We start from the raw sequence: 25,701 nt of genomic DNA, 5'->3' as shown, positions 1-25,701 counted from the left end.
ATGGAGCATTAGAAGCAAAAGAATCTGAAGAATGACTGAAAGAGGGACAGGAAGGATTAAAAATGAGTATCTTCTAGTTTAGGTGAGTAGAGAGTGACTTCATTAACCAAGGCAGAGAATACATTTTGGAGAGGAAAGATAAAGATTTTAGATATACTGAACTTGATGTCCCTGTAGAATACTACCATTTTATGGATAACTAGATGACAGTTCAAAATATGAGTTTGAGTTCAACGGAGAGACTGGGCTGTGATACAGATTTGGAAGTCACAAGAATACATTTAAATCATGATAACAGATGCAATTACCCAGGAAGTGTAAACCAAGGGGAAAATGGAAAAAGAGTGAATAATAGCCTCCTGGGAAACATTAACATCTGAAAGACAAGCAGAACAAACATGACCAATGAGCAATGAGAGATGGAGAAGGAAGACATAACAGTGTCATGAAAGCTGAAAAAACTGCAGAAGGAACTTAAAAGAAGAGCAAAATGCAACAGAGAGATCAACTAAAATGAAAAATGCAAAAGGAGCCAAATAATTTGTAATTAAAATGTCACTGATGATAGTTGCAGAACATAATGCCACTGAACTGTACATTTAGAAATAATTAAAATGGTAAGTTACATATTCTATGTATTTTGCTACAACTTTTTTTTTAAAGTCACTACTGGACATCAGCAAAGTGGTGGACTAGGAAACTACAAACTCTCATTCCCCTACAGGGGGGAGGAAGAAAAAAACCCACCAGCAGCTCCGTAAACCAAATTTGTAGGAGTTCAGGAAAACAGGTTTAGAGCGGGGAAAAAAGCAAACATCCCATGGAGTAAAAGCCACATTCAAATGGCAGGAAAATTTGTGACATGCTTCCTCACTGTTACCCCACTCTCTCCCAAAGTGGGGAAGGTCTTGGTCTTGAGCAGGTAACAGGTTGGTTTCCACTTCCCCACCTTGAACTGGAGGGAGCAGAGCGAGACCATATTTGTGAACTGCTGTGTATGCCTGTTTTAACCTATCTGAGGGATGTCTGAAGGACCGAGACAAGGACCTTTCTGTTCTGTGTAACTAAGAATACAGGCAGACAAAGCAGTGCGGGCAGAGCTCATAAAAGCTACCAGAAAACTACAAACCCCACAGACATCTGAGGCAAGAGGTTACAGTAGAGATGTACAATAGACCACCTAGGCCCAGAGAAGCTAGGGTGAGACTCTTGGGGAAGCTTTTCTTTTAAAGGTTACTATCGACCTTAAATAGAATGCTTCTCAGAATGGAAGGGGCATAAACCAGCTTATAATGGATAGAAAGGCCAGCGGAAAAGGAACAAATGAAATAATGGCCAAAAGAAATGAGAAAAATTAGAAGCTTGCATGATTTAAATTTAAATTTGATGACATATTTTTAGGTAGAGGAGACATATTTTTAAAGAATAAAAATGATTAAGTGAGGTTCCAAAAAGATCTGAGGGAGGGCAGAATTAAGATACAAAGTTGAAAAAAAAAAAAAAGATACAAAGTTGAGACATCAACCTTCTAAAAAAGAAAAATATTTCTATGTAAACAGTATCACGTCATAAGCACATAGAGTCATATTCCAACCGAGAACACTTGATAGTCATGTGATCTTAAGCAAGTTACCTAACCCTTCACAGCCTCAATGTCCTCATCTGTAAAATAAGTATAACAACAGTAACTATCACATGTGAAATGTGACCATGTAGGGCTGCTGTACTGTAAGAAACTGATACATCATAAGTCATAACAATATATTCATGGGTAATTTCTCAGAGGATTTTCCTCCCCATCATTTTAACAGTTTACAGGTATGGGTGAACACAAGCTAGATTTTGTGTGGGCATGACTAACTGAAAACTTTCAGATGATTTGACTTTATTTTGGGGGAAGAGAGTTTACTTTTCAAATTTTTCCTGCAAGTGTCTGATTTGTTTCTTTGGGGAAAAATAAAACACGTCATATGTTCAGTTAGCAGTAGTATAAAAATATTTTCCAATAAACCCAGACCTTCATTTGTAAATGAAAGTGAGAAAAACAAACTGATTTCCAGCCAACTATATTGACTAATAAAAAATGAAATGCACTTTTCCTTCCCAGTCTGAAGCCTTTTGATGAGTCACAGAAATGGCTTGTGGAATCTTCATTTTTCAGTCCTCGTTGTCACTGGGTTGGCACATTTCAAAGAGCCAAATCTACTGGTTATCTTAATAAGCACCAGTGTGTGATCTTGACTATTTAATAAAGAGGAAAGGGATGCAAAGCAGTGTTTCCTTTTAGAGGCAGCAAAATGAGTCACTTGCCTGTGTGCTTCATGTCACCCTAATCAACACATGTAGTTAAAATGTGGAATAGTTTTTCAGAATGATTACATTTGTTGTTGAATTAAAAAATAAAATAATTTAAAAAAAAATACACAGTTCATTGCTATCTTCTTAAAGTTCCTATACAGATTTTCACAAAGCCAGACCTTGACCAAAGGTGGTTGGGGGTGGGGGAAATGAACAGAGACTCAGAGACCTATGTAATCATAAGATTTAATGTCACTAGAGGCCCAGAAGGAGAAAAGAAAGATAATGGGACTGAAAAGGAGTGAAATAAATAAAAGCTAAAAATTCCCTGTATTCAGCAAAAGACCTAAGCCTCTAAACTGAAAAAACTAATAGAACATAGCCAAAGAAATCCAAACCAACAAAAAACCTGTCCAAGTAGAATTCCATATCCAGAAAAAAAAACAGGATCTTCTCAGATGACAAAAAACAGAGAGATTTGTGACCAGCAGATCTATCCTAAAGTGACAGTTTAAGAAAATTTTTTTATATATTTATTTTTTTTAAAAAATCTAAAATTTTAATTGAAGTATAGTTGGTGTACAATAATAAAGGAAATTTTTCAAATCAAAAATGATAAAAGAATGAATCTTCAGATAACAGAAAGAACAAATGAAAAAGTAAAAATAGGGATAAATACAATATATTTTCATCCTCTTGAAAGCTGAAGCAAAGAATTTTAATATTACCTAATTGTTTCTCATTTTATATAGATATTTAAGATGAATATATTATAAACTAGGAGGGTAAAGGAACATAAAGATTTCTACCCTTTCCTCAAACCAGTAAAATGTCAACACCAATCCAATGTTGTAAATTATACATGTCTAATACCTACAGCAACCAAAAAAAAAAAAAGCTATACAAAGAAATACACATAAAAGCATTATACATAAAGAAGCCTGTTTCCACCACTTGGTTGGAAGAATATGATGAACTTTCATTTTTAAATTCTAATTCTGGAACATAAGATTACATCATAAGTTGCCAAGGATAAAATCAGAGGCGTCTACCCACGTACCAGACCACCATGATGCAGGTGTTTGGTCTAAAGGGGCTTTTTCAAAACTCTGTGAGTCAAAGAAAGGTTGTGGAGGCACATGTCTACCAAAGCTCTCAGACTTACAACTGGAAAGGATTCTTTCCTTTGAAGCCTCCCCAGCTTGTGTGAGCAGTTGAGAAAGCAGAGTGACTGTCACCTCATTATATGAAGATCCCTGAGCTAAGAATGACTCAAGCCTGAAGAGGCTTCCTTCTTCGGTCACAGTGATGGCTAGCCCCGTTCACATTCCAACACACACACACACACACACACACACACACACACACACACACACACACGCAACAACCATCATCAGCTGCTCAAAGAAGTGATACTGGACTAGAATGGAAAGAGGGCTTAGTTGTAAAATAAGAGCTTGGACTTTCAGCATAATATGATAAGTCCTTGGGATGTAACACAGCATGGTCACTACAGTTAACAATACTGTATGAGTGTCTGAAAGTTGCTAAGAGAGCAAATCTTAAAAGTACTCTTCATGTATAATTCACTATATGAACAAGCTAAAGAAGAAAAATCACAATATCAACAGATGCAGAAGAAGTATTTGATTAAATCCAACTCCCATTTATGAGAAAAACTCTCAGGAAACTAGGAATAGAGGTGAACGATTTCTCAACTTATAAAGAATATTTACAAAAAAACCCTGAAACTAACATCAAACTTAATGGTAAAAAAAAAAAAGATGATATCCCTCAAAAATCAAGAACAAAGCAAGGATGTCCTCTCTCACCACTCTAATTCAACACAGCACTGAAGCTTACAGCCAGCTCAATGAAGTAGGGAAAATAAAGACATACAGATCAGAAAGGAAGAAAGTTAATCATTTATATTTACTGATATCATTTATGCAGAAAATCACTAGGAAACTACAGAAGAAAAACAAGCAAAAACACCAAGAACTAATAAGTGAGTTCCACAAGGTCATAAGACATAAGGTTAACACACAAAAACAACTGTATTTCTATATATTAGCAATAAACATGGAGAAGCCAAAATGTAAAATACAATGCCATTTATATCTACTCAGGTAAAGGAATAATGAGGAATAAATCTAACAAAATATGCAAAGAATTTACGCTGAAAACCACAAAATATTGATGAAAGAAATTTTAGAAGGATCTAAATAAATTGAGAGACATATAGTGTTCATGGACTGGAAGACTCAACATGATAAAGACATTAATTCTCCCCAAAATTGACATTAAGGTTTAACATAATTCCTATCAAATACCAGCAATAGTTTTTGTAGATAATGTAGATATAGGCAAAATTTTTCTAAAATTTATATGGAAAAGCAAAGGAACTAGAAAAGCTAAAAGAATTTGAAAAAGAATAATCTAGAGGAATAACTCTGCCCAAGTTTAAGACTCACATAGCTACAACAGTCAAGACAGTGCGCTATGCATGGAAGGACAGACATATGGTCCTCTGTTGGTGTCTCCAGGAGATTGGTTCTACAACCCCAGCAAATACCTAAATCCACAGATGCTGAAGTCCCTTAAATAAAATAGCACAGTGGAATTCCCTGGCAGTCCAATGATTAGGACTCAGTGCTTTCATTGCCAGAGCTGGGTTCGATCCCTGGTCAGGGAACTAATATCCAGCAAGTTGTACAGCGCGACCAAAAAAACCAAAAAGGCACAGCATTTGCATATACCATCCACACATCCTAGATCAAACCAGCTCTAGAGAACTTAAAATACTTAATACAATGCAAATGCTACATAAATAGTTGTAAATACACTGTAAATGCTATGTACATAACTGCTGACTATAGGCAAATACAAGTTTTGCTCTTTGAATATTTCTGGATTTCTCTAATGTTTTCAATCTGCTGTAAATTGATTTTGTGGATGTGGAACTTATGGATAAAGAGAGCCAACTGTGTAGATGAATGGAGCAGAACAGAGAACCAAGAAATAGACCCACACAAGTATAGCCAAGTGATTTTTTGACAAGGTACAAAAGCAATTCAATGAAGGAACTGAATTGAATAAATGGTATTGGAAAACTGAATATCTATCTTAAAAATGAATCTCAATCTAAAGTTCTTACCTCACACAAAAATTAACTCATACTGGATCACTGATTTAAATGTTAAAGTGTTTAGAAAAACAACTGCTAAAATTTTTGAGAACTACAAAACTGAGTGAAAGTTTCTGAAACATGACACAAAAAGTATTTTTAAAAATTTTGATAAATTGAACTTTGTAAAAAATAACTTTTGCTCTGCAAAAGATCCAGGTAAGAGGATAAAAAGATACGCCAAATACTGAGGAAAATTTTTTGCAAACCAACATACTAGAATACCTGAATCACTGTCAAAATTCAACAATAAAAAACAATCTAATTAGAAAATGTGCAAAAGATATAGACAGACATTTCACCAAAGAGGATGTACTGATGACCAATAGTGCATGAAGAGATATTAAGTATCATTAGTCACTATATACTCATTACAACAACCAACATGAAAACAGTTACAATTTCAATGCTGACAAGAACGCAGAGAAACAGAATCTCTCATACACTGCAGGGTGGTATATAAAATGGGAGAGTTCACTCTGAAAAATAGTTTTGTAACCAGTATCATATAACTGACAAAAGCCCATATAGTCAAAGCTATGATTTTTCCAGGAGGTGTGCACAGATGTGAGAGTTGGACCATAAAGAAGGCTGAGCACTGAAGAACTGATGCTTTCTAATTGTGGTGGTGGTTTGATCCCTGGGTTGAGAAGATCCCCTGGAGAAGGAAATGGTTACCCACTCCTGCATTGCCTGGGAAATCCCATGGACAAAGGGGCCTGGCAAGCCACAGTCCACAGGGTTGCAAAGAGTCGGACACAACTTAGCAACAAAACAACAACAACTGTGGTGCTGGAGAAGACCCTTGAGTCCCCTGGACTGCAAGATCAAATCAGTCAATGCTAAAGGAAATCAACCCTGAATATTCACTGGAAAGACTGATGCCGAAGCTGAAGCTCCAAAACTTTGGCCATTTGATACTAAGAGTCAACTCACTGGAAAAGACCTGATGCTGGAAAAGATTGAAGGCAAAAGGAGAAGGGGGCGGCAGAAATGAGATGGTTAGATAGCATCACCAACTCAACGGACAAGAATTTGAGCAAACTCAGGAAATAGTGGAGGGCAGAGGAGCCTGGTGTACTACAGTCCACGGGGTCACAAACATGGACATGACGTAGCAACTGAACAACAACAAATCATATGACCAAGCATTTGCACTCATGGACATTCATCCCAGAGAAATGAAAGCACTGTACATGCAAAAATCTGCACACAAATGCTCACAGCAGCTTTATCTCTAACATCCAAAAAATGGAAACAACAAAAATTATCTTCAACAGGTAAATGGCTAAACAGACTACAGTACATCCACACGTCCCTTTGAGAGGCACAAGGACGTGCTCAGTGCTCAGTCATGGCCGACTCTGCAACCCCATGTATTATAGCCCACTAGGCTCCTCTGTCCATGGGGTTTCCCAGGCAAGAGTACTGGATTGGGTTGCTGAACGACCTGGGAAGCCCACTATGGGATAATACCCTGCACTAAAAAGGAGTCAACTACTGATTCCTCCAACATCAGGAATGGATCTCAGGGGCACTATGAGGAGTAAAAAAAGAAAAAAAAAATCTCAGAAGATGTTTACTGTATGATTTTGTTCTAATAACATTCTTCAAATGAAAAAATTATGGAGATGGAGAACAAATTAGCGGTTTCCAGGGGTTGGGGATGTGAAGGTTGGGGTGATACATCTATACAGGAGTAACACTGGGAAATCTTTGCCGTGATGGATTAGTTCTGTAATTTGATTGCAGCAGTGGCTACAGGAATCTCAACATGAAAAAACGGCCCAGAACTATACACACACATTGAACCAACTACAATTTTCTGGTTTTGATACTGTACCAAGGTTACACATAATAAAACCACTGAGGAAAACTGGATGAAGGGAGCACTAGACCTCTCTGCACTAATTTGTAACATCCTGTAAAAGTTAGAAGAAAGATGTATGGCAGGACACCAACAGCAAAATGACACAAAGGTTGGAATTATCTAACAAAGACTTTTAAAAACAGCTATTATTAAAGCACTCCCCAAAATAAGGGCAAGCACTTAAAATTAATGGTTAGACAATGCAAGCAGTAAGAAAAAGAACTAAATGGAAAATTCAGAAGGGAAAAATACAATGACCAAAAAGAAAAACACACTCTCAGTAAGCTCAACAGCAGCATGGAGATAACAGAGGAAAGATCCACTATGCAGGAAAAGCCTGGAGATAGTGTGGGTCTGACCCCAGACAACCACAATGAAGCAAATAGTGCAATAGAGTCAGCCACGCGAGTTTTTTGGCTTCCCAGTGCACATAAAACTTGTGTTTACACTATACTGTTGTTTATTAAGGGTGCTATAACATTATGTCTGAAAAACAATGTACACATCTTAATTTTAAAATACCTTACTGATTAAAAAAAATGTACCACTTGAGACTTCAACAGTCATGGTACTAACATCAAGTATTACTAATCACAGATCCCCATAACAAATAAAGTTCAAAATATTGCAAGAACTACCAAAATGTGACTTGAAGACACAAAGTGAGCAAATGCTGTTGGAAAAAAATGACACCACTAGACTTGCAGAACACAGTGTTGCCCCAGATTTGTAAAAAATGCGGTATCTGTGAAGTGCAACAAAATAAAGCACAATAAAATGAGGTATGCCTGTACTTGAAGATAAATCAGTAGAAATTATCTAGTCAACACAGGGGAAAAAAATAAAAGGTTTTAAATGAACAGAGCCCCAGGGACCTGTGGGAAAATAGCAGAAGGGAACATTTGTGCTCTTAAAGAGTCCCAAAAGGAAAGGAGAGAGTTTGATGCGGTAAAAATATTTGAAGAAACAAAGGCTGAAAACTTCCCATATTTACTACTGATTCCAGCAGCTCAGTGAAACCCAACAGGATAATCCCAAAGGAACCTACATCATAATCAAACTGCTGAAAACCAAAAACAAAGAAAATACCTGGAGGACAACCAGAGAAAAATGACATTAATTACAGGGGAAGAGTGAATTGGACAACTGCAAATTTCTCACCAGAAACTATGTGAAACCTCTGAAAGAAGTGGAACACAATTTTTAAAGTATCAAAAGGAAGGAACTGTCAACCCACATTCTATAGCCACTGAAAATATCCTTCAGGAATAACAATATAATTTTAAAAAGCCTGAGAGGAAGGAAAACTATGAAAAATCATAGCAAACTGACCTGCTATGAAAGAACTTAAAAAAAAAAAAAATAAAAAGTTCATGAAGTTCTTGAGACAGAAGGAAAATGACAGTAGAAGGAAACTTGGAATGTGAGGCAAGAAAGAAGAGCAACCAATATAAGTATCTATTCTTCTCCTGCTGAGTTATTTAAAATACATCTGACCAATGAAGACAAATGGGTACAGCTGAAACCTGGGGAAGGAAATGGCAACCCCCTCCAGCATTTCTGCCTGGGAAATCGTGTGGACAGAGGAGCCTTGCGGGCTACAGTCCCTGGGGTTGCAGAGTCAGAAACGACTGAGCGACTAAGCACATAGCTGAAATACATAAGATGACTACAACACAAAGGGGAGGGTGAAGGGGCATTTATAGTGGTAAGGTTTCTACATTCCTTAAGAAGTGGTAGCATATTGTGAAAAGTTAGGCATGTATATTGAAATCCCTAGAATAGCAAGCAGCCCCTAAAAAAAAACCACACACAAAAAATAGATAATCAAAAACACAATAAACTAAAATGGATACTAAAAAATGTATATATAATCCAAAAGGCGGCAAGAAAGAGGCAAATGAAACAAAAACAAAGGGAAAATGTACAAAATAAGTAAGAAAATGGGAAAGAAACCAAACACATTAATACTACTTTAAATGTTAATAGTTTTAGCACACTGACTAAAAGATCATCAGAAAGGATTTTTAAAAACAAATCCATTAGGGACTTCCCTGGTGGTCCAGTGGTTAGGACTCTGCACTTTCACTGCCAGGGTCTGGGTTTGATCCCTGGCTGGGGAACTAGGATCCCGCATGTGGCAAAAAAAAAAAATAGGAAAGTCAGTTACAAGATGGAATCTGAAACTGCAGCAATGAACTTCTTATACTATTTAGATCTTGTACTAATGGATGATTTTATAATTGGTAATTCAGAAAATATTGGCCCACTAGATTATGAGCTCTTCCAAATGTTGATACATTTCATCACACTATATTGAAAAATCACATTTATTAATGTCACCACCAACTACATGACAAAAGTTTTTAGGTACTGGAAAGTTGTCACGCTCACAGTAGCAAACACAAGTTTTCCAAAATCCTAATTTTCACCTAAAAGCCCTAATTTTATCACTGGCCACAAATAGCATCAGTTGTTTTTCAATCATACTTCAAAATTTAGTCAGCACAGGTCCTCCCCAAGTGACACATACATACACATAACTGAAGCCATACACAGACACATCCTGCATAGTCCAAGACCATATTACTGACAGTAGCAAACAAACGTTAGTTCTGTCACAGGACTACTAACCCTTTCACCAAATAAGCATTTTTTCTTTTTTAAAAAGTCAAGTTTACCGAGGAATAATTTACGTACAGCAAAATTCATCCACCCCTTTTAGGCTTGAGTTCACTGAATTTTGACAAACCAACAGCTGTATAACCACCACCACCACTTCAATCAAGACACAGAACACTTCCACCACCTGGTGTTCCCTCATACCTCTCTGCAGTCAATCCTCTACCCCAGCCCCTGATAAATGTTCAGTTCTGTTACATGACAGTTATCCCTTCACCAAATACACGGATATTAACTTTTTTTAACGTTTTCCCAAAGTCATCCTATATCTTATTTCATGCCAATTTAGTAAAATGTTACTACTGTCTACTGTCAAAGTATCATGCATGATGGTGCCATTAATCTTCACCATCATAATAATTTTCTTCTACTTCAGATCGCCATGCTTCATAGCTTGGATTGCCTACTAACACTTTCCAGACACGTCAAATCCAACAAAGACATGTTTTAGCAGAAAGTTATCTAAACCTTGCAATAAATACATTGCACTTTGATCAAAGAACTGACTTCTCTCCCTTATCCAATCAAGTTCTAGAAGACTGCTTCTGAGGTAAAATACTACAGAACTTACCTTCCCCTCCAACACTGTCAATAAACACTTAGCAAGATCTTTTCCCTACTACTACATATCTCACCTTCCCTACTCCGTTGTTTACCAACCCCCATACGTTTCAATTTAAATGTTTTTCACTTTGTACCTTCTGTGTTCAAAGCACTCTCCTAAGTGCTATGGAAGCACTTCTCTTGATGGTGTGTTATCTCCAACTTTGATGCTCTTTCTACTATGCTACAGAGTAAGGATCAGAAAGCCTGCCACTTACTGATGATATGCTGTATGTTGGGAAATTCATTTACTTTTTCTAAGGTTTAATTTAATTTATAAAGATTAATATCTGCATCAGCCAGCCCATGGGATTGTTGTAAAGATTAAATAAAATAATGAATGTGCAAAGTTATAAAAATAAGTATCACTGGCTTTTGGTCTCTCATCCAAAAGTAAAAGATACTGGGGTGTGGGGGACCCCACCTATTCCTTTAAACATACCACTTGCAGTTTTAAAATATATTATCCCCTAGAATAGATACAGCTTAGATTTAAATAAATTACCAATTACACCTATCTCTTAACCTCAAGTCAGCCATTCCTGGCTTTCATCACAGAAACAAACAAAAAATATTTTCCAATAATTCAACAACAAATAAATATTTATTGAAAACTTAAAAATATGCCAGGCACTGCTCTCAGAACTAGTGGCCCATCAGTGAGTTGGACAATCGGGTACCTGCTCTCATGGAGTTCACATTTTGAGCATCAGTATCTCAATATATAATAGCTCAGAAGGTCAAGAGTTATTTAAGCAATTTAAATGTTTTCACTTAGGAAAAAATATTAATCTCATAGGAACAGTAAACTTCTAATCTCTTCTGAGAGACCAAATCAAGCATATGCAGGAGGCTTGATGTCTAGCTACTGGGCAACTGAGTCAGTCCTCCCAAACCTGGCTATGCTGTCACCCAGACCCTCTTAAGCATACTACATCTTCCAACTCCAATTCTCATATGGTAGGGCCGTGGTGAGGACTGTCAGAATCCGTATTTGGCTTTGATGTGGTTGATCCATGAACAGGCATTTGGAAATCTTTCACTAAGTTACCCAAAGACTTATCATTAAAGCAAAGCAGCATTCACGTATCCTTTCGTTAAAGGACCAAATGCTATCCCAGCTGTGGTCTTAAGCTGGCGGTCTTTGGCAACTAGCTGACAATACTTCTTTTAACTCTAACATCAGATAACAATTTAGTTTTTTAAAAAAGTATTTCCAAAAATGATAAGGGAGAATAAATTATCATAACTTGGGTTTCTCTTGATGAGGAGTTACTGCTCTTTGGGACTGCCTAGCAGGTCATCATCTCCCTTTATCTTGGAAACTGAAATTTCCATCCCGCCTTCATGCAACACTTATCTTGGGATAAGGTGACTCTCTCCCAGTTCTGAGACTACAGCGTATGGTGGAAACCTATGCCTATCATCACACCACTCTTCAGACCACTGTGACTGATTAAGATACAGGCACAGGATCCAGTCCACGAATCAGTTAGAAATTCTGAAAGGTCAGAAGAAGACTTTTTCTTCCCACTGGACCTGAACAAGCAGTCATGGAGCCTAGTGGCAGGCACCTTACAACCACAAGGAGTTATGTATCTGAGAAAGGAGACAATACTAAAAAAGCTGATTCAGAAAACTAGCTCCCAGTCACATGGCCTGGGCCCAGAAAGGACATTTCTGAAGCTAGAATCTATTTATCAACTATTCAGAGCCAAGAAACATCTGTTGTTGTTTAAAGTTAATTGGGGTTGAGTTTTCAATCTGTTACAATAAAGATTCCTAGTAAAAGGAGTGGAATCTCCATAGGCCCTTTTAGCCTTCAATCACTAAATTAAATGGGTACTTGGCCCCTACCATAAGGAAGGCAGGCACAGGGACAGAGCCTGAATGACACAATTATAAAAATAAGCCTATTGTTTTTATTTAGATTGTAGTTATAATAGTTAACTTAATTATATTAAATATTTACATAACTTCTTCATGCTCTTCTACTCAAAAAGATGAGAAAAGCTATGGGGGACTGGGTTGAGTCGGGTAATGCCAAAAGACCGCTAACAACCTAGAATGGCAGGATTAACTCCTACAGGCAAGAAGGCTTTGGGGCCAGGCCAGAGGAGCACAGGACACGGGGCAAAAGGGACCGAGGGGCAGCCATTTATTCTCACAACTGTGCGGAGGTTTCAAACCCCTGCTTCACAGATGATCACATTTAAAGTTTACAACCACCCTCTGAAATAAGTCATCGTTTAACTCTATTTCACAGACTGAGGAAATGGCTTGTTGAAGAGAGTTCAATCGATCCAAGATCAAAAAAAAAAAAAAAAAAAAAGGGAGAAGACTATGTGAGAGTCTGCCTTCCCCCACTGTTCTTTTCCTGCAAACTGCCTCCCCAATCACATGGTCCTCATGTGATCCTTAAAACAGGGGTGAGCACCTGACCCAAGCTGAATCGATGAATCTTTTGCTCCAGAGTGCTGGGTTTAAGACCCCAAGATTTACAGTCAGTAGTTGAAGTTGTTAAATATAAAGCCAGTGCTCTGGGCAAACATATCCTCCACAAGTGACTAACACTAGTTCACTGTCAAGAGAGAATGACAACACAAAGCAAGAGAAAAAACACTTGCCTGCATTTGAGGCCCAAGCTTCAATTCTTACTGAAGTTCAATTGACCTTTTACTTTAAATGAGACCAGGTCCCATGACTCCAGACATTTTTTTTTTTTTTTTTTTGCCTAGGAAAACTGAAGCTGAGAGCTATCATGTATAACTGACAGAGTCCTAACTAACTCATAGAGAAAGAAGGGGGCAGGTGGCAAACAACTATTTACAACAAATATTAATCGAAAGTAACACTTAAGACCTTAAGACAGACTCAAAGATAGTTTTGATCAAGTTCTAAACTACCTGAGACAGATTACAAGTACTTATAGAAATTCAAAAGAGAAAATAACAATATAACACAGTTGTGACTTATGTTAGACTACAAAGATGAGAAAACTGGCAAAGACCACATTGAGAAGAACTCAAGATGACATTGAGAACTCAAAGGGAGAGAAAGAGAAGGCCTGGGAGGAAAAGAGCAGGCACATGCTGGAGACAGACAAAATCCACCTGGAACATACAGTCTGTTTTGGAGAAGAGTAGGAATTAAAACTAAGTAAATACACAAGCTAAGATCATATGACCAAAGGCACTAAAGAAAAAGAAAGGCATAGGTATGGACTATACTGGTAAATTTCAAGGATGTTCCACTAAACCCAAGAATATTGGTTGAAAATTTGGATTTAAGTAGGGCAGCAGTAACAGAAAGCAAAGAGCAGATTTGAGAAACATTTGAAATAAAGAATCTCCTACTCTTCTCCCAAGTTTCCAAGTACTAGTGTTTCTAACAGTGGAACCTTCATCAAATTTGTAATATAAAACTATAATAGCAAAGAAAGGAGTAACTATTATCAACACCTGGATGGACTTACAGAACTTGGAAATAACTTATTTCACTTAATCCTCATGATCAAACCTATGAAGAAATATTATCATGATTCTCATTCTGCAGATTAAATATATTCAGGTTCAAAGAAGTGAGATAACTTGTCCAAGATCACTCAACGAAAGTAAAAATATGGTCTATGGAGTGGGGCAGTAGATAATAATGCACTTGGTCAATCAACAAAAAAAAAAAAAAAAAAAAGAAAGAATATATTCCTTTTCTCCTGGACAAATTATGAAGACATAATGATGACAATGATGATAATGATAGCTAACATTTACTAAATGCTGGAACTAAGCAAAACATGTTACATATATGAGCATTACCCCATTTAATATTCCTAACAGCCCTGTAAGAGTCTATGAGTAATCTTACTTGAGGATGATGTATGCATTTGAGTTTTAAGGAAGTTAAGACTTCTGCCGAAACTCACAAGGCTACTAAGTGGCTGATCTGGTTGGGATTCAAAAATCACACAATCTGACTCCAAAGCACATGATCTCAACCACTAGACAACACTGACTCCATGACTAGGTATTACTAGAAATAAGCAGAGGAAATACAATTAGGGTGAGATAAGTAAATACTTTTAGAGTGGATGATAAAAATCAGAGAAACATTTTCTTTGTCCTACTGTTGAACTAAAACAATTTTAAAAAATTAACAAAAGGATAGAAGACAAATCTAAAACAATTTCTTAATAAGGTTGGGAATTTAAAGCAACCTATATCTAACAACAATTTGGAGATGGTTTCAATTAGTGAATTTTGTATTATACTCCTAATGAAAAACAAGGGTCAGAGAGTAAGTATTAGCTGTCCAAGGCCATACGGTTTTTCAATTTACAATTTACAGTGTCAACCAGAGTAAAATTCAGGATTTCAGACCCCGCCCCACTATCACCCACCAACCATTCAGCAATGGTTGCATCCAGGCTACTAGCATCCAGGCTGCAGTGTCAGAATATCATTCCCCACTAACAGCTGACTTCCAAGTCTAGGGCAAGAAAGGTACAAGAGAAGCCTGAGCATCTTATTACACAAAGAAACAAGGAAGTTCCTCAGAGATTATAAGGATCATAGACAAACAACACAGGAGTCAACGCAAAGAGGCTTCCACTAGTCAAAGACAAGACAAACTGAGCACAGCAAAGACGACAAAAACTGAAACACATCATGTATATAAACACATTTTTAATGGTTTACACAATGATGCCAAAAATAAAAGTTTTTTAAAAGAGAGAAATAAATAAGCGTTGGGTCTATCTTATTTGCTGACCTTTATGGACAGGGGCTTCCCTGGTAGCTCAAATGGTAAAGAATCTGCCTGCAATGCAGGAGACCCGAGTTCAATTCCTGGGTCAGGAAGATCCCCTGGAGAAGGGAATGACAATCCACTCCAGTATTCCTGCCTGAAGAATCCCATGGACAGAGGAGCCTGGTGGGCTACAGTCCATGGGGTCGCAAAGAGCTGGACAGGACTGAGCGACTAACACTTTACTTTTTTATTGCCTGGAGCAATGGGTTCTTTTGTATACCAGCTTTTCAGGTAAAGGGAGCCCACAATAGGAGACTATAGGGTGGGAGGGGATATATTTCCCTGGTTCTATCTCTACCATAAAAGCCCTAGCGAAAAAGCCCCCTCTGTAAGGCTGCCCTTCCCATCTGCTCTCTTCCTTTGTCCCTTCAGGCCTAGAGGTGGTAGCAGGTCTCTCCCCAGTGCTCCTTGTCCCAGGGTACTCCACTATTCCTACTGATTTCCTTAAATATTGTCTGTATGTTTATAAATAGCCCCTTTCTTTAATTTCCCTTAAATATCCAATTTGTGCCATGTCTAGCACACGAAACCTCTAAAATACTTAACTCTGAAAAGTGGCAAATAAAGAGAAAGACTATAAGAATCTTAAAAAAAAAAAAAGTTGATATATGTGCATCTGATTCATACCTTGCTGTACACGTGGAACTAACACAACACTATAAATCAACTATACGCCAATAAAAATTGAAAGGAATGATACAATTAGAAAACCATCATTTTGCTTTCCCTAATGAATAACTGCTCCGGCTAAAAATTATAAATGGATGGAACCATTAGCTGAAAGGATACTAATGGATTTTACAAAGCAAGTTATTACAGGCTGTCACCACCTGAACACACTGATCAACCTTAGCATTCTAAAGGGTGGGTCAGCCAGATAACTGTGTGCCTCTTGATGTGATGCAAAAGAAAACACAATCTATGAAACACTACTGACTAAAAGGTGAAATAATTAAATCAAGCTTTTAGATCTATCAACTTACAGGAAACATGGAAGCTATAGGAGCAAGTTAAATGGCATGACAAGAAAACAAACAAAAAAATCCAGAATGTGAAATACTGTATGGTATCAATGACCTAGTTTTTTCAACAAGACAATGTAGGTGCTGGATAGAGGAGATGGGGTGGAGGGGACTACTCTACATGAAAAAGAGATTTATTAATAAAAGACCTAGGAAACAAATGTAACACATAGAATCTGTCCAGATCTAGATTCTAACAAAACAACTGCAAAACAGACATCGTTTTAGACAAGAGAAATCTGAATATAAACTAGAAATTAATGGTACCAAGGTGTTTTTCATTTTGTTAAGACTCGATAATGGCCACTGTGTTAATGTAAGAAAAAATTTTAAGAGATGTTTATTGAAGTATGTAAGGGTGAAATGACAATGTCTGGGATTTGCTTTATAATATTTTGGCAAGAAACAAGGGTGTTTGATGAAGCAAGTATGACAAAATTTTGAAATTGCAGAATCTGGGTAGGGGGTGTTCACTATGCTATTTTCCCCACTTCTGTGAATGTTTGAATTTTCATTTATAAAATTACCAAACGAAACAAAAATTCATGTTCCTTCCCTACAACCATAGTTTCCAAACTAGAGCCTGTCTAAGAGTCCATATCCCATGCAGAATCCTAGGACTCACCCCAAAGAATTCTGATTTTGTTTGTCTGGGCTCGGGCCCAGGTTCCATTTTTAACAAGTCCTCAAGGGAATCTGGTACAAACTCTACAGGCTCGTATCTGAAAATTATATATTCGGACTACTTCACCACAAATCTTTAAGCATACCCCATCTTAAAGAAAATGCATGATCGTATCTCTTAACCCCCTTCAAGGTTTACCCCACTCTTATCCTTTTCCTGGGACTGTAAGTTCTATGAAGGCAGGGCCCTCTGTTTTTACTCACCATGGTGTCCCCAGTGCCTAACAGAACACCTCGCACACAGTACACATCAAATAAACATTTGCTGAATAAATGAATTCATTACTCATTAATGAATGAATAACAGCAAAGAGAAAAAAGAAGAGTTAACTGCAGTTCACTATTTCAAAATTAGTTCCAGGGAACAACCTGAGGTAAAGTCTCAATTTCTTGCCAAAAGTCAGTATAGGAAGTATGGTGAAGACTATAAGTAAGAGTCTGGGAATAACAATAAAATAAAATTAAAAAATAATAAATAAGCATAGGAAAAAAGAGGGGGTTAGCCTACACTTTAAAAAACAAGTATAAGACAAATCTCTCACCTAAGACATCAAACTTGGGACATTAATTTAAACATCCAACCTACTACTAATTGTTTAGAAACTATAATGAAAATGTGTACGCTTACATGTCACAATCCCAAACGGGGGGTGGGGTAGGCACCAAGAGTTAAGAGAAGTAAACTAGCACATGTACACATTTTAATGGAAATACAAATGAGTAACTCAATTATTGCATTCTCTGTTTCAAAAAGCATAATTACTGCTTTCTCTGTTCAAACAGCACAATCCCCTAAAATAATGACACAAGTCACAAATGCAAAAAAGAATAACTGCCAAATATAACAAAAATTATTTTAGGGTGATCTTCTGAGGCTATGTAGAACTAGCTGCAAAAATAGCACTTACCAAAGATGGTCCCTATTCTTATACTTCTACCCCCAAATCACTTAACTTTTAAATTTTTTCTTTTTAATAATAAATCAATAACACAACTTTTTAAGTTTTTAAGGAATTATAATAAGCACTTATAAAATTTTAGAGACGCAATGGACATTAGCAACTACCCAGCCCAACTCTTCACTGGGGAAATTGAAGCCCAGGTAAGAAAAAAAGATCTGCTTAGTTACACAGCGAGTTAACAGCAAAACAAGGACAGGCCAATGCTCTGAATTTCCAGTCCAGTGTACTTCTCACTATACTATGCTAACAGGATATTTTTGAAAAATGTTTCCATTGTGAAATAGTAGTATCTATTCACCTTCTTATACACACATGTGTGGGGTATTCATCAGCTATGTTCTGGGCTTTAACCAAATGGATGTGTCTCTCTTTTAGTAGGGATGGTAATGGGAAAGGGGAGCTACCAGACCATCTTCAGCAACAGAACTCTGTATGTAGTCTTCTCTGATATGCAGGCCTTTCTGTCACATGTCATAAGAAAAATCTCTAGTTTTTACTACATGAACAACAACATCAAAACTTGTAATTGTGAAATAAAACTGTAGAGTTATACAAAATCTACTTGAAAACTGGATATTCACTCTTTTGTTCATTATAAAATAGTATATGTGGTTCCTTCTTCTGGATTAAAAACATTTCTGACTCAAAAAACTAATGAATGGCCCAATTCATGTCTCAGCTGTTACTCTGAGCCACCTCTCTGTACACCCACAGGGTTCTTGTAGTGCAAAAGCCTGTTTAACAGAATAGTGAAAGTGTAAGATATGCAGGAAAAGACTAAGAAAACTACATCTCTACAGACCAGCTCCCACCTGTCTTTTTTTTTAATCAATCTAAACCCTTGGTACAAAGTAGGGATGTTATAAATCATGACTAAATGAATAAACATTCTTCAAAAGCCCCTCCTCGCCATACTGAATCTCATCTAAATGTCTCCATTTTCAGTAACAATTGGCTTGGACACTTCAAATAAAGTAGAGCTGGATTGTGAATTTATGAGCACGGTTTGAAAGTGCCAGATAAATTACTCTGCCCTTAGAGAACACAATAAATATCAACTTCCAGCCTAAGCACAGTAACTAGCATGTAACAGGAATACTGTAAATATGACAAAAATAATAGTCACCAATTAACAAATGCTAACTAAATGCCACATGTTGTGATAATCGGTTTGTCTATTTTATTTAATCCTTCTGAAAATCTAGTACTATTATCCCCCCACTTTCCTGAAGATGAAATAAGCTCTGAGAGGTTAAAATAATTTACCAACAATCATCTGGTAAGTACTATGGCAGAGCCTACATCTGAATCCAGGTTTAGAACCTACACAAAGATTTGCTGAACGAAAGAATTTTTTTTTTTTAATCTTGCAACATACTATCAAAACATTCTGACCAAAACTAACTGGATATGCAACAGATACTGGTAACACTCATTAACTCATAAATTATGAACACTGGCAAGCATATAGCTTTAAGGCCGAAAGAGTCAATGACCTCAAAGTCTTTTCATTCCAACAGTAATACGAACCCAAATGTGATCAATTCAACTGGCAGAACACATAGAGGGATTATACAGCAATAATCTAGAATCTGGAATGCTAGCCACACTCTTTTGAAATAATCCAACATGTGACCTAGGACTGTCAAAGTTAAAGTACACAACAAAAGTTCCAATTGAGTGACAGGCATACTAGCAGTATTAACAGGTAAGTTACATGGGACAAAGCTTATTTTTGGAATATTAGTAATTTGAGTAATAATATGACATCCACATAGAGATGCCAAATAGGCAGTCAGGTATTTAGGATTCAAAAACAGCAAAAAGACTGAAAAATGAAGACCAGGATATCATGAGTAACGAGATGATACCAGTCAAAGATATAGGAATGGATGAATTCTTCAAGAAAGGAGAAGAGAAAGATAAGTATTACGGCACTCAAGATTGATGATGAGAGAAAAAGCAGTCAGCAATGAAAAGATAGGAAATCAGTAGGTCAAGAAAGCCCAGAAAGAGAGACTTTAAAGAGAAAAAACTCAAAACCAAAAACTTGAAACATCTGCCTTCAACATTCTGAAAAACTGACTAATGAAAGATGGTAGTAACATACAAAGCGAACAGCAGTGTTGAAACTTAGTTTATGTATGCACTGTTCAACTATCATTGGTTCCCTTCCCTTCATGCCACCAACTCATTGCTACACCTCCACTGACTAAATAAAACTAGGAGGGAAAAGGTCAATAACTTAAAAAAAAAAAAAAAAGCTGCAGTCTGATAGCTATATTTTCAAGAAATATATGTCAAACTTCAAGACAAATATATACCTAACCTTCCCACTCACCAGGCTTTGTTTTTCCTTTTTAATTTACAAATTATAGACATTTTTCCCCTCTGGAAAAATTAACATTAATTAAAGTCTATCCCTTACTGTTTTCAGAGGTATTCAACAACTTGAGAAATTGCTAACAAGCCTTAGATAAAATAATTCTAAAGTTTAAAAAAAAGTTGGGAAAAGGAAAACAGCTCTTGGATAATCATAAACTATTACATGGACAGTAAGAGAACCATTAGGACACTGAAAAGAATCTGACAGACAGAAAACCAAATTACTGAGCAATGTGGATGATCTGAGAAACAAGGTAATGGGTACCATATTACCTTAGCATCTGCAGACTCTACTAGCATTTGCAACATGAAAAATGTGCTTATCTAGTTCTTAAGCTATGTATTCAAGATAAGGTTGAAGAAATCATTCATCAGGGCTTCTCCCAGTTACATTATCATATAACCACTAACACTCAACAAAAAAAGTTGTTTTCATGATGGGTGAGGTGGTTTAAAAGACCCCAGCAAATTCTTCTAAAAGCAAAAGGTGTGGGAACTTTCATTTCTGAAGAAGGGATCTAGTCAAGGAAACATAATTTAACAACTTTTTTCCCTGAGATTATCAAAAATATATCAGAACTTCAGTGTTTCACATGGCACATAATACATAATGTGTATACGTAATACATACTACTCAATAAGTTACCAGCTAAAGAAAGCAACAAAAGCCAAAAAATAGATAAAGTCAATCAATTTTAAAAGGGTACTGTTCCTACAATACATCAGATGTCCAAAGTCCGAAAAGGAAAGAATAAAAACAGACTCATTGAAAAAGATGAGGCCGCCTGGTCGGTCATTCTAAATGGTTGAATGAATGAAAGAATGAATGCTTGATAAGAAACATAAAATAGAAAATTCATGCTAGAAGCTACGAATCTGGAGAAAGGATTTTGCCTCCAAAGAAAAATTCAATCTTTACCAAGTTCAGATTAATATAATAAAATTTTAACTGCTAACAATAAATAATTATGGAACTAAACAGAAAGATGAGGGTGGGGGAATAAGTCTGTTGACTATGGTTCTTTAAGGTCGTGGGCTCTAAGACACTTTGGGGTCCTAACTCTGAGAGGCCCTGCCTGCCTGCCCACTTTCTTGACTCTTCCTCTTTGTTGTTTCACCCTTTAATCATTACATCAGTTTCAACTTGCACCTCTATCAGATGATTTCCAAATGTTATCTTTAACTATGAGCTCAGTTTCACATCTCCAATAGTCTGCAGATCTTGTCTTTGTGGTCGTCCCACTATCCCCTCAAACACAACAAACCTAAAACTCATCTGTTGCCAATTGTTTCCAAGTGATTTCCAAACCTAACTTGTTTCACCCATGTTTTCATCAGTTTCCCTATAACCCAGGCTTACAGTCATCTAATTTTTCAGTTGTCCCTTCTCCCCAACTCTGCCAGTCAAATTCTATCAATTCTCCTTCCCCATCCAAATGACCCAACTTGGAGCTTCAATCATTTCTAAGCTATCACAGTAATTTTTTTAAATGTCCAATCTCACCCCATTTCTAGTCTCTCTCTACACAACCCATCCTGCACACAACTACCACATTCACCTTCTTCATTCATCCTGGCGTAATCTTATTTACAAATACTTAATAGCCACAACATTCTGAAAAACATCTAAACGCCTTAGCCTAACAATCAAATCCTCCATGCTCTAACCCCAATCTATCCTTCTAGCTTTATCTTCTCTTCCCCTAAACATGTGCCAGTCAGTCATGTTTCCACCACTCAATTCATGTTATCTTCCACTCCCCCTTTGAGTACCTTCTACCCAAATCCTATCCATCCAGCATCCAACATACTCTATCAACTCAAGAGTTCTTCCTTTCAATATCCAAGAGCATATACTACCTATACCAGTCATTTGAAACTTACTACATATTTTCTCAATCTGTGTTTTGCTTTTTTTGTGTGTATATCTATGAGATTAAGATTTTCAAGGACAGGGTTCATGACTTCCATTTCCCAATATCCTCCACATTTCAATAAACTTATGAAGTTCCCACCAAATGAAACTATGACAAGAGGCTAGAGACCACTAAAACAAACAAAACAACCCCTACTAAACATTCTCTGTAACACTGCTCCATGGAATGAGATCAAAAAACAAGGCAAAATCAAAGATATACAAAAACTGGGTAAGTATTAAGAAAAATGAGACTTCTTAAAAATTCTAGAGATCCTTCCTAGAAAGATACATTCTAATTTCTTCTCTTATTCAATAAAATGTTTTCCATTGTATTAAGCATCAACCCTCCTTTTTGTTTCTCAATATGAAGAGCATCCACAATGTGGGTGAGATATTTCAAACATACAACCCACAACTCTTATTTCAGTCAAGGATGCTTAAAGTCATTCAGAAAGCTTTGGAGAGAAACTCTCTTGTAGACCCACACATTTTTAAAAATATATGTACATAGCTATTTTGAGTAGCTGAAACATATATTAATTTCATACATTAACTTACATTTTCCTGATTCAAGATAAGATGTTAAAACGGTTATTATTTATCTGAATGGCATCATCTAGTTCACCTAACTTTAATCCCAAATACTGTGTGCATATAACATTAATTCCCTGAGAAGGTTGTAAATTACTACCCACGTACATATTCCTTGCAACTTTAAAGATAAAGTGGTTATGTTTGGACCAAAACAGAATAATTATATAACTGCTAGTTGTTTGATAAAGGAAAAACTTGCTTACGAACAGACTGCAGCTATCAGTATTAGGGGAAATTGACAAAACTTAAGAACTCCAATTATCTATCGATAACTGTGCATGCTATCAAACACTGAAGAATTTTTTAAATAGTGTTTTGGCCTTTCATATCATAAAAACTTTCTTAGAATGCTACAAAATCTATCATGTTAAGCACAACACCAAAAAAGGCAGTTATGACAAAATATCTGTGCAGTACTTTTGTAATCAACAGTGCTGTAAAAGACGTTAATATTGTGATGATCTATCATTAGTTAGCTTGGGTTTTTACACTTAACAGTCCAGCAAAAAGTTCCTCTGACTCAAATCACCTATGACACTTTGGCTCAAAAATCACTTCCTCAAAATCGATTCTCCATTGTCACAAGTCTAAAAATTAAACCCTTAAGGAGCTAAGCAGATGGAAATGGAAAGCAGTCTTTTCCAACCTCACTGTCAAACCGATCGGAAAGTTCATAACTAAGCTCGCGGTTCAACAAGCTACGTACGTAGTAGTAAACTTTGACGTGGTAACTTTTTATATGATGCCTGCAACAGAGTTTTATAAATATCTTTTGTGTGATGATGAACTGAGTCAGAACTAAAAGTTCAGGGAATTCAGAGCCAGTCCAATGATACACCGGGCCAGGGCAGGAGATTTTAGAGGGACTCCAAGATTCCTCAGGGAAAACGCCAGGTTCTGGTGTTTTCCAAGATGATGTACACCTGAAACCTTCTATCGCAGATAACCAGACTGAGAGCAAGAGGAAGGAAATAAATATAGACTCAGACAAGCACCAGAGAACAGGGCTACTCACCAGCAGACAATCTGAATTCACTTCCGATTTGGGATCCCGCAGCAGGTTGTCGATTTTTTCAAACCGAGTCTCAAAACTGTCCCCAGTCGACATGTTGCTGCTGCTGTGACAATACCCTCGTACCAGCACCAGCAGCGGAAAGCGATTTCAACCAACTTCCTCCGGCGGTGGGTCCGCGGCCGCGGGGCGGGGGAGCCGGAACCCCAGGGTCACCAGGTGCGCCCGGTGCCCCCTCCTCCCCCTCACTGAGGGGATCTCCGCGCTCCGGACCCCGGGCCGGGGGCGACGGCGACCCACAGCCGCTCCGACGCAAAAAGTCGCATCCCACCCGGCAGCTCCTCACGACGGCCGACTGCGCCGTCGCTCCGGCGGAGGGTTGCAGCCTAGCGGGCCCCGGCCGCCTTCGCCATGGAGGGTTCCCGGTGCCGAGACGGGCAGGAGGGGGGAGAGGAGAGAAGCAGGGTGGAGACTCCTCCGGGCAGCAGGGGAGGGAGAAGAGGAAAGGCGAATGCGAAGGGCGGGCGCGGAGCTGTGCCAGCTGCCGCTGCCGCCGCCGCCGCTCGGGCCCCGGGCCGGGCCCGCTCCACTCTGAGGCGCTAGAGGCGATCTAGCCCCGCATCCCCGGCTCCACTCGGCCCGGCCCGACGCCCCGATCCGCCTCGGCCAGGAGCTGGTCCCCCACGGGACAGCCTCACTCTCCCATTTTGTCCCGACGCTGCTGGGGCTGCTGCCGCGGTGTCCGGTGGGGCAGGGCGAGGTCGGTGCCCTGTGGAGGTTCGGAAAGGACGGGCTGGCGAGCGGGCGGCTAGGATAGACGAGAGTCGGGTCCCGGCGGCTGCGGCTGGGGGAAGCTTCTGAGAGGCGCTGCGGCCCCGGCTGGGGAAAGGGCGAGTCGCGCGGCGAAAGCTCGGGTGGAGGGGGGTGGGGCGAGGGGGGCCGTGAGGGACTAATATGTCCGCCTTCCTGTTCAAACAAACGGAGACCGCCGGCGCGCACTGCGCATGCGGGGCGCGGACGTTCGGAAGGGGAACCGGGCCGGCGCCGCGCGCGCGCGCGCGCACGCTGGGCGCCTCCGCCCGGGCCGGGCTGGGCCGGGCGGGGCGGAAGGCGGGGCGCACCCGGGGCTTCGCGAGCGGGCGGGGAGGCTGGCAGCCGGGACGGGTGGACTGGGTGCGGCGGTTGGCACCGCCCTGGGCCCGGCAGGCTCTGAGCAGCCACGCAGGGCTCGGGAAGCGGCGTGGGATCCGCACGGGGAGGAGCTCTCGCCGCCTTCGGTCGGGTCCTGGCCGTTGCCCCAGCTCTGCTTCCTCTGGGCTGCAGCGGTCGGGAGAGTTGTGGCAAGAAAGGATGCTTGTTATTGTTATTTGGGAGATACGTTTTTTTTCTGTTTTTAAAGGCACGGTGCCTCTTCGCCGATAGGAACCAACATTTTAGCACCAGCGGAGGCTGGTCTTCTGTAGTGCCTTAGCGTCAGCCCTCCGTGAACCCCACGTCGTTTTAACTCGTCTTTGCTTCCATGGGAAAATTACGAAGCAATGTAGTACATAACCCTCTAAACTCAGGGTGTGTGTCAGGGGAGCTTTAAACTATGGACTCCGGAAGATACAGTCAGTAGAAGTCAAGCTTAGTTTAGTTTAAAAAAAAGGAAAATAATCTCATAGGAAAAAAAATCAAT

The 25,701-nt window shown here is 38.7% G+C and overlaps 1 protein-coding gene across 3 annotated transcripts in view; it reads right to left on the bottom strand.

Annotated features, from left to right (window-relative positions):
• Positions 1–25,058, bottom strand: part of ROCK1 (Rho associated coiled-coil containing protein kinase 1) — a 118,981-nt gene extending 93,923 nt beyond the window's left edge. Inside the window, exon 1 of one of the 3 annotated variants that reach the window (XM_043889716.1) lies at positions 24,027–25,058. In XM_043889716.1, coding sequence (XP_043745651.1) covers positions 24,027–24,119 — 93 coding nt within the window. In that variant the 5' untranslated portion in view covers positions 24,120–25,058. The remainder of the gene's footprint in view (positions 1–24,026) is intronic. The other 2 variants (XM_043889717.1, XM_043889718.1) reach the window with 2 other exon arrangements.
• Between the last annotated feature and the right edge of the window lie 643 nt (positions 25,059–25,701).

This window comes from Cervus elaphus, chromosome 27, assembly GCF_910594005.1.
Source record: "Cervus elaphus chromosome 27, mCerEla1.1, whole genome shotgun sequence".
NCBI lineage: Eukaryota > Metazoa > Chordata > Mammalia > Artiodactyla > Cervidae > Cervus > Cervus elaphus.
The sequence above is the reverse complement of the archived record's forward strand: the minus strand, read 5'-3'. Positions and strand labels throughout refer to the sequence as shown.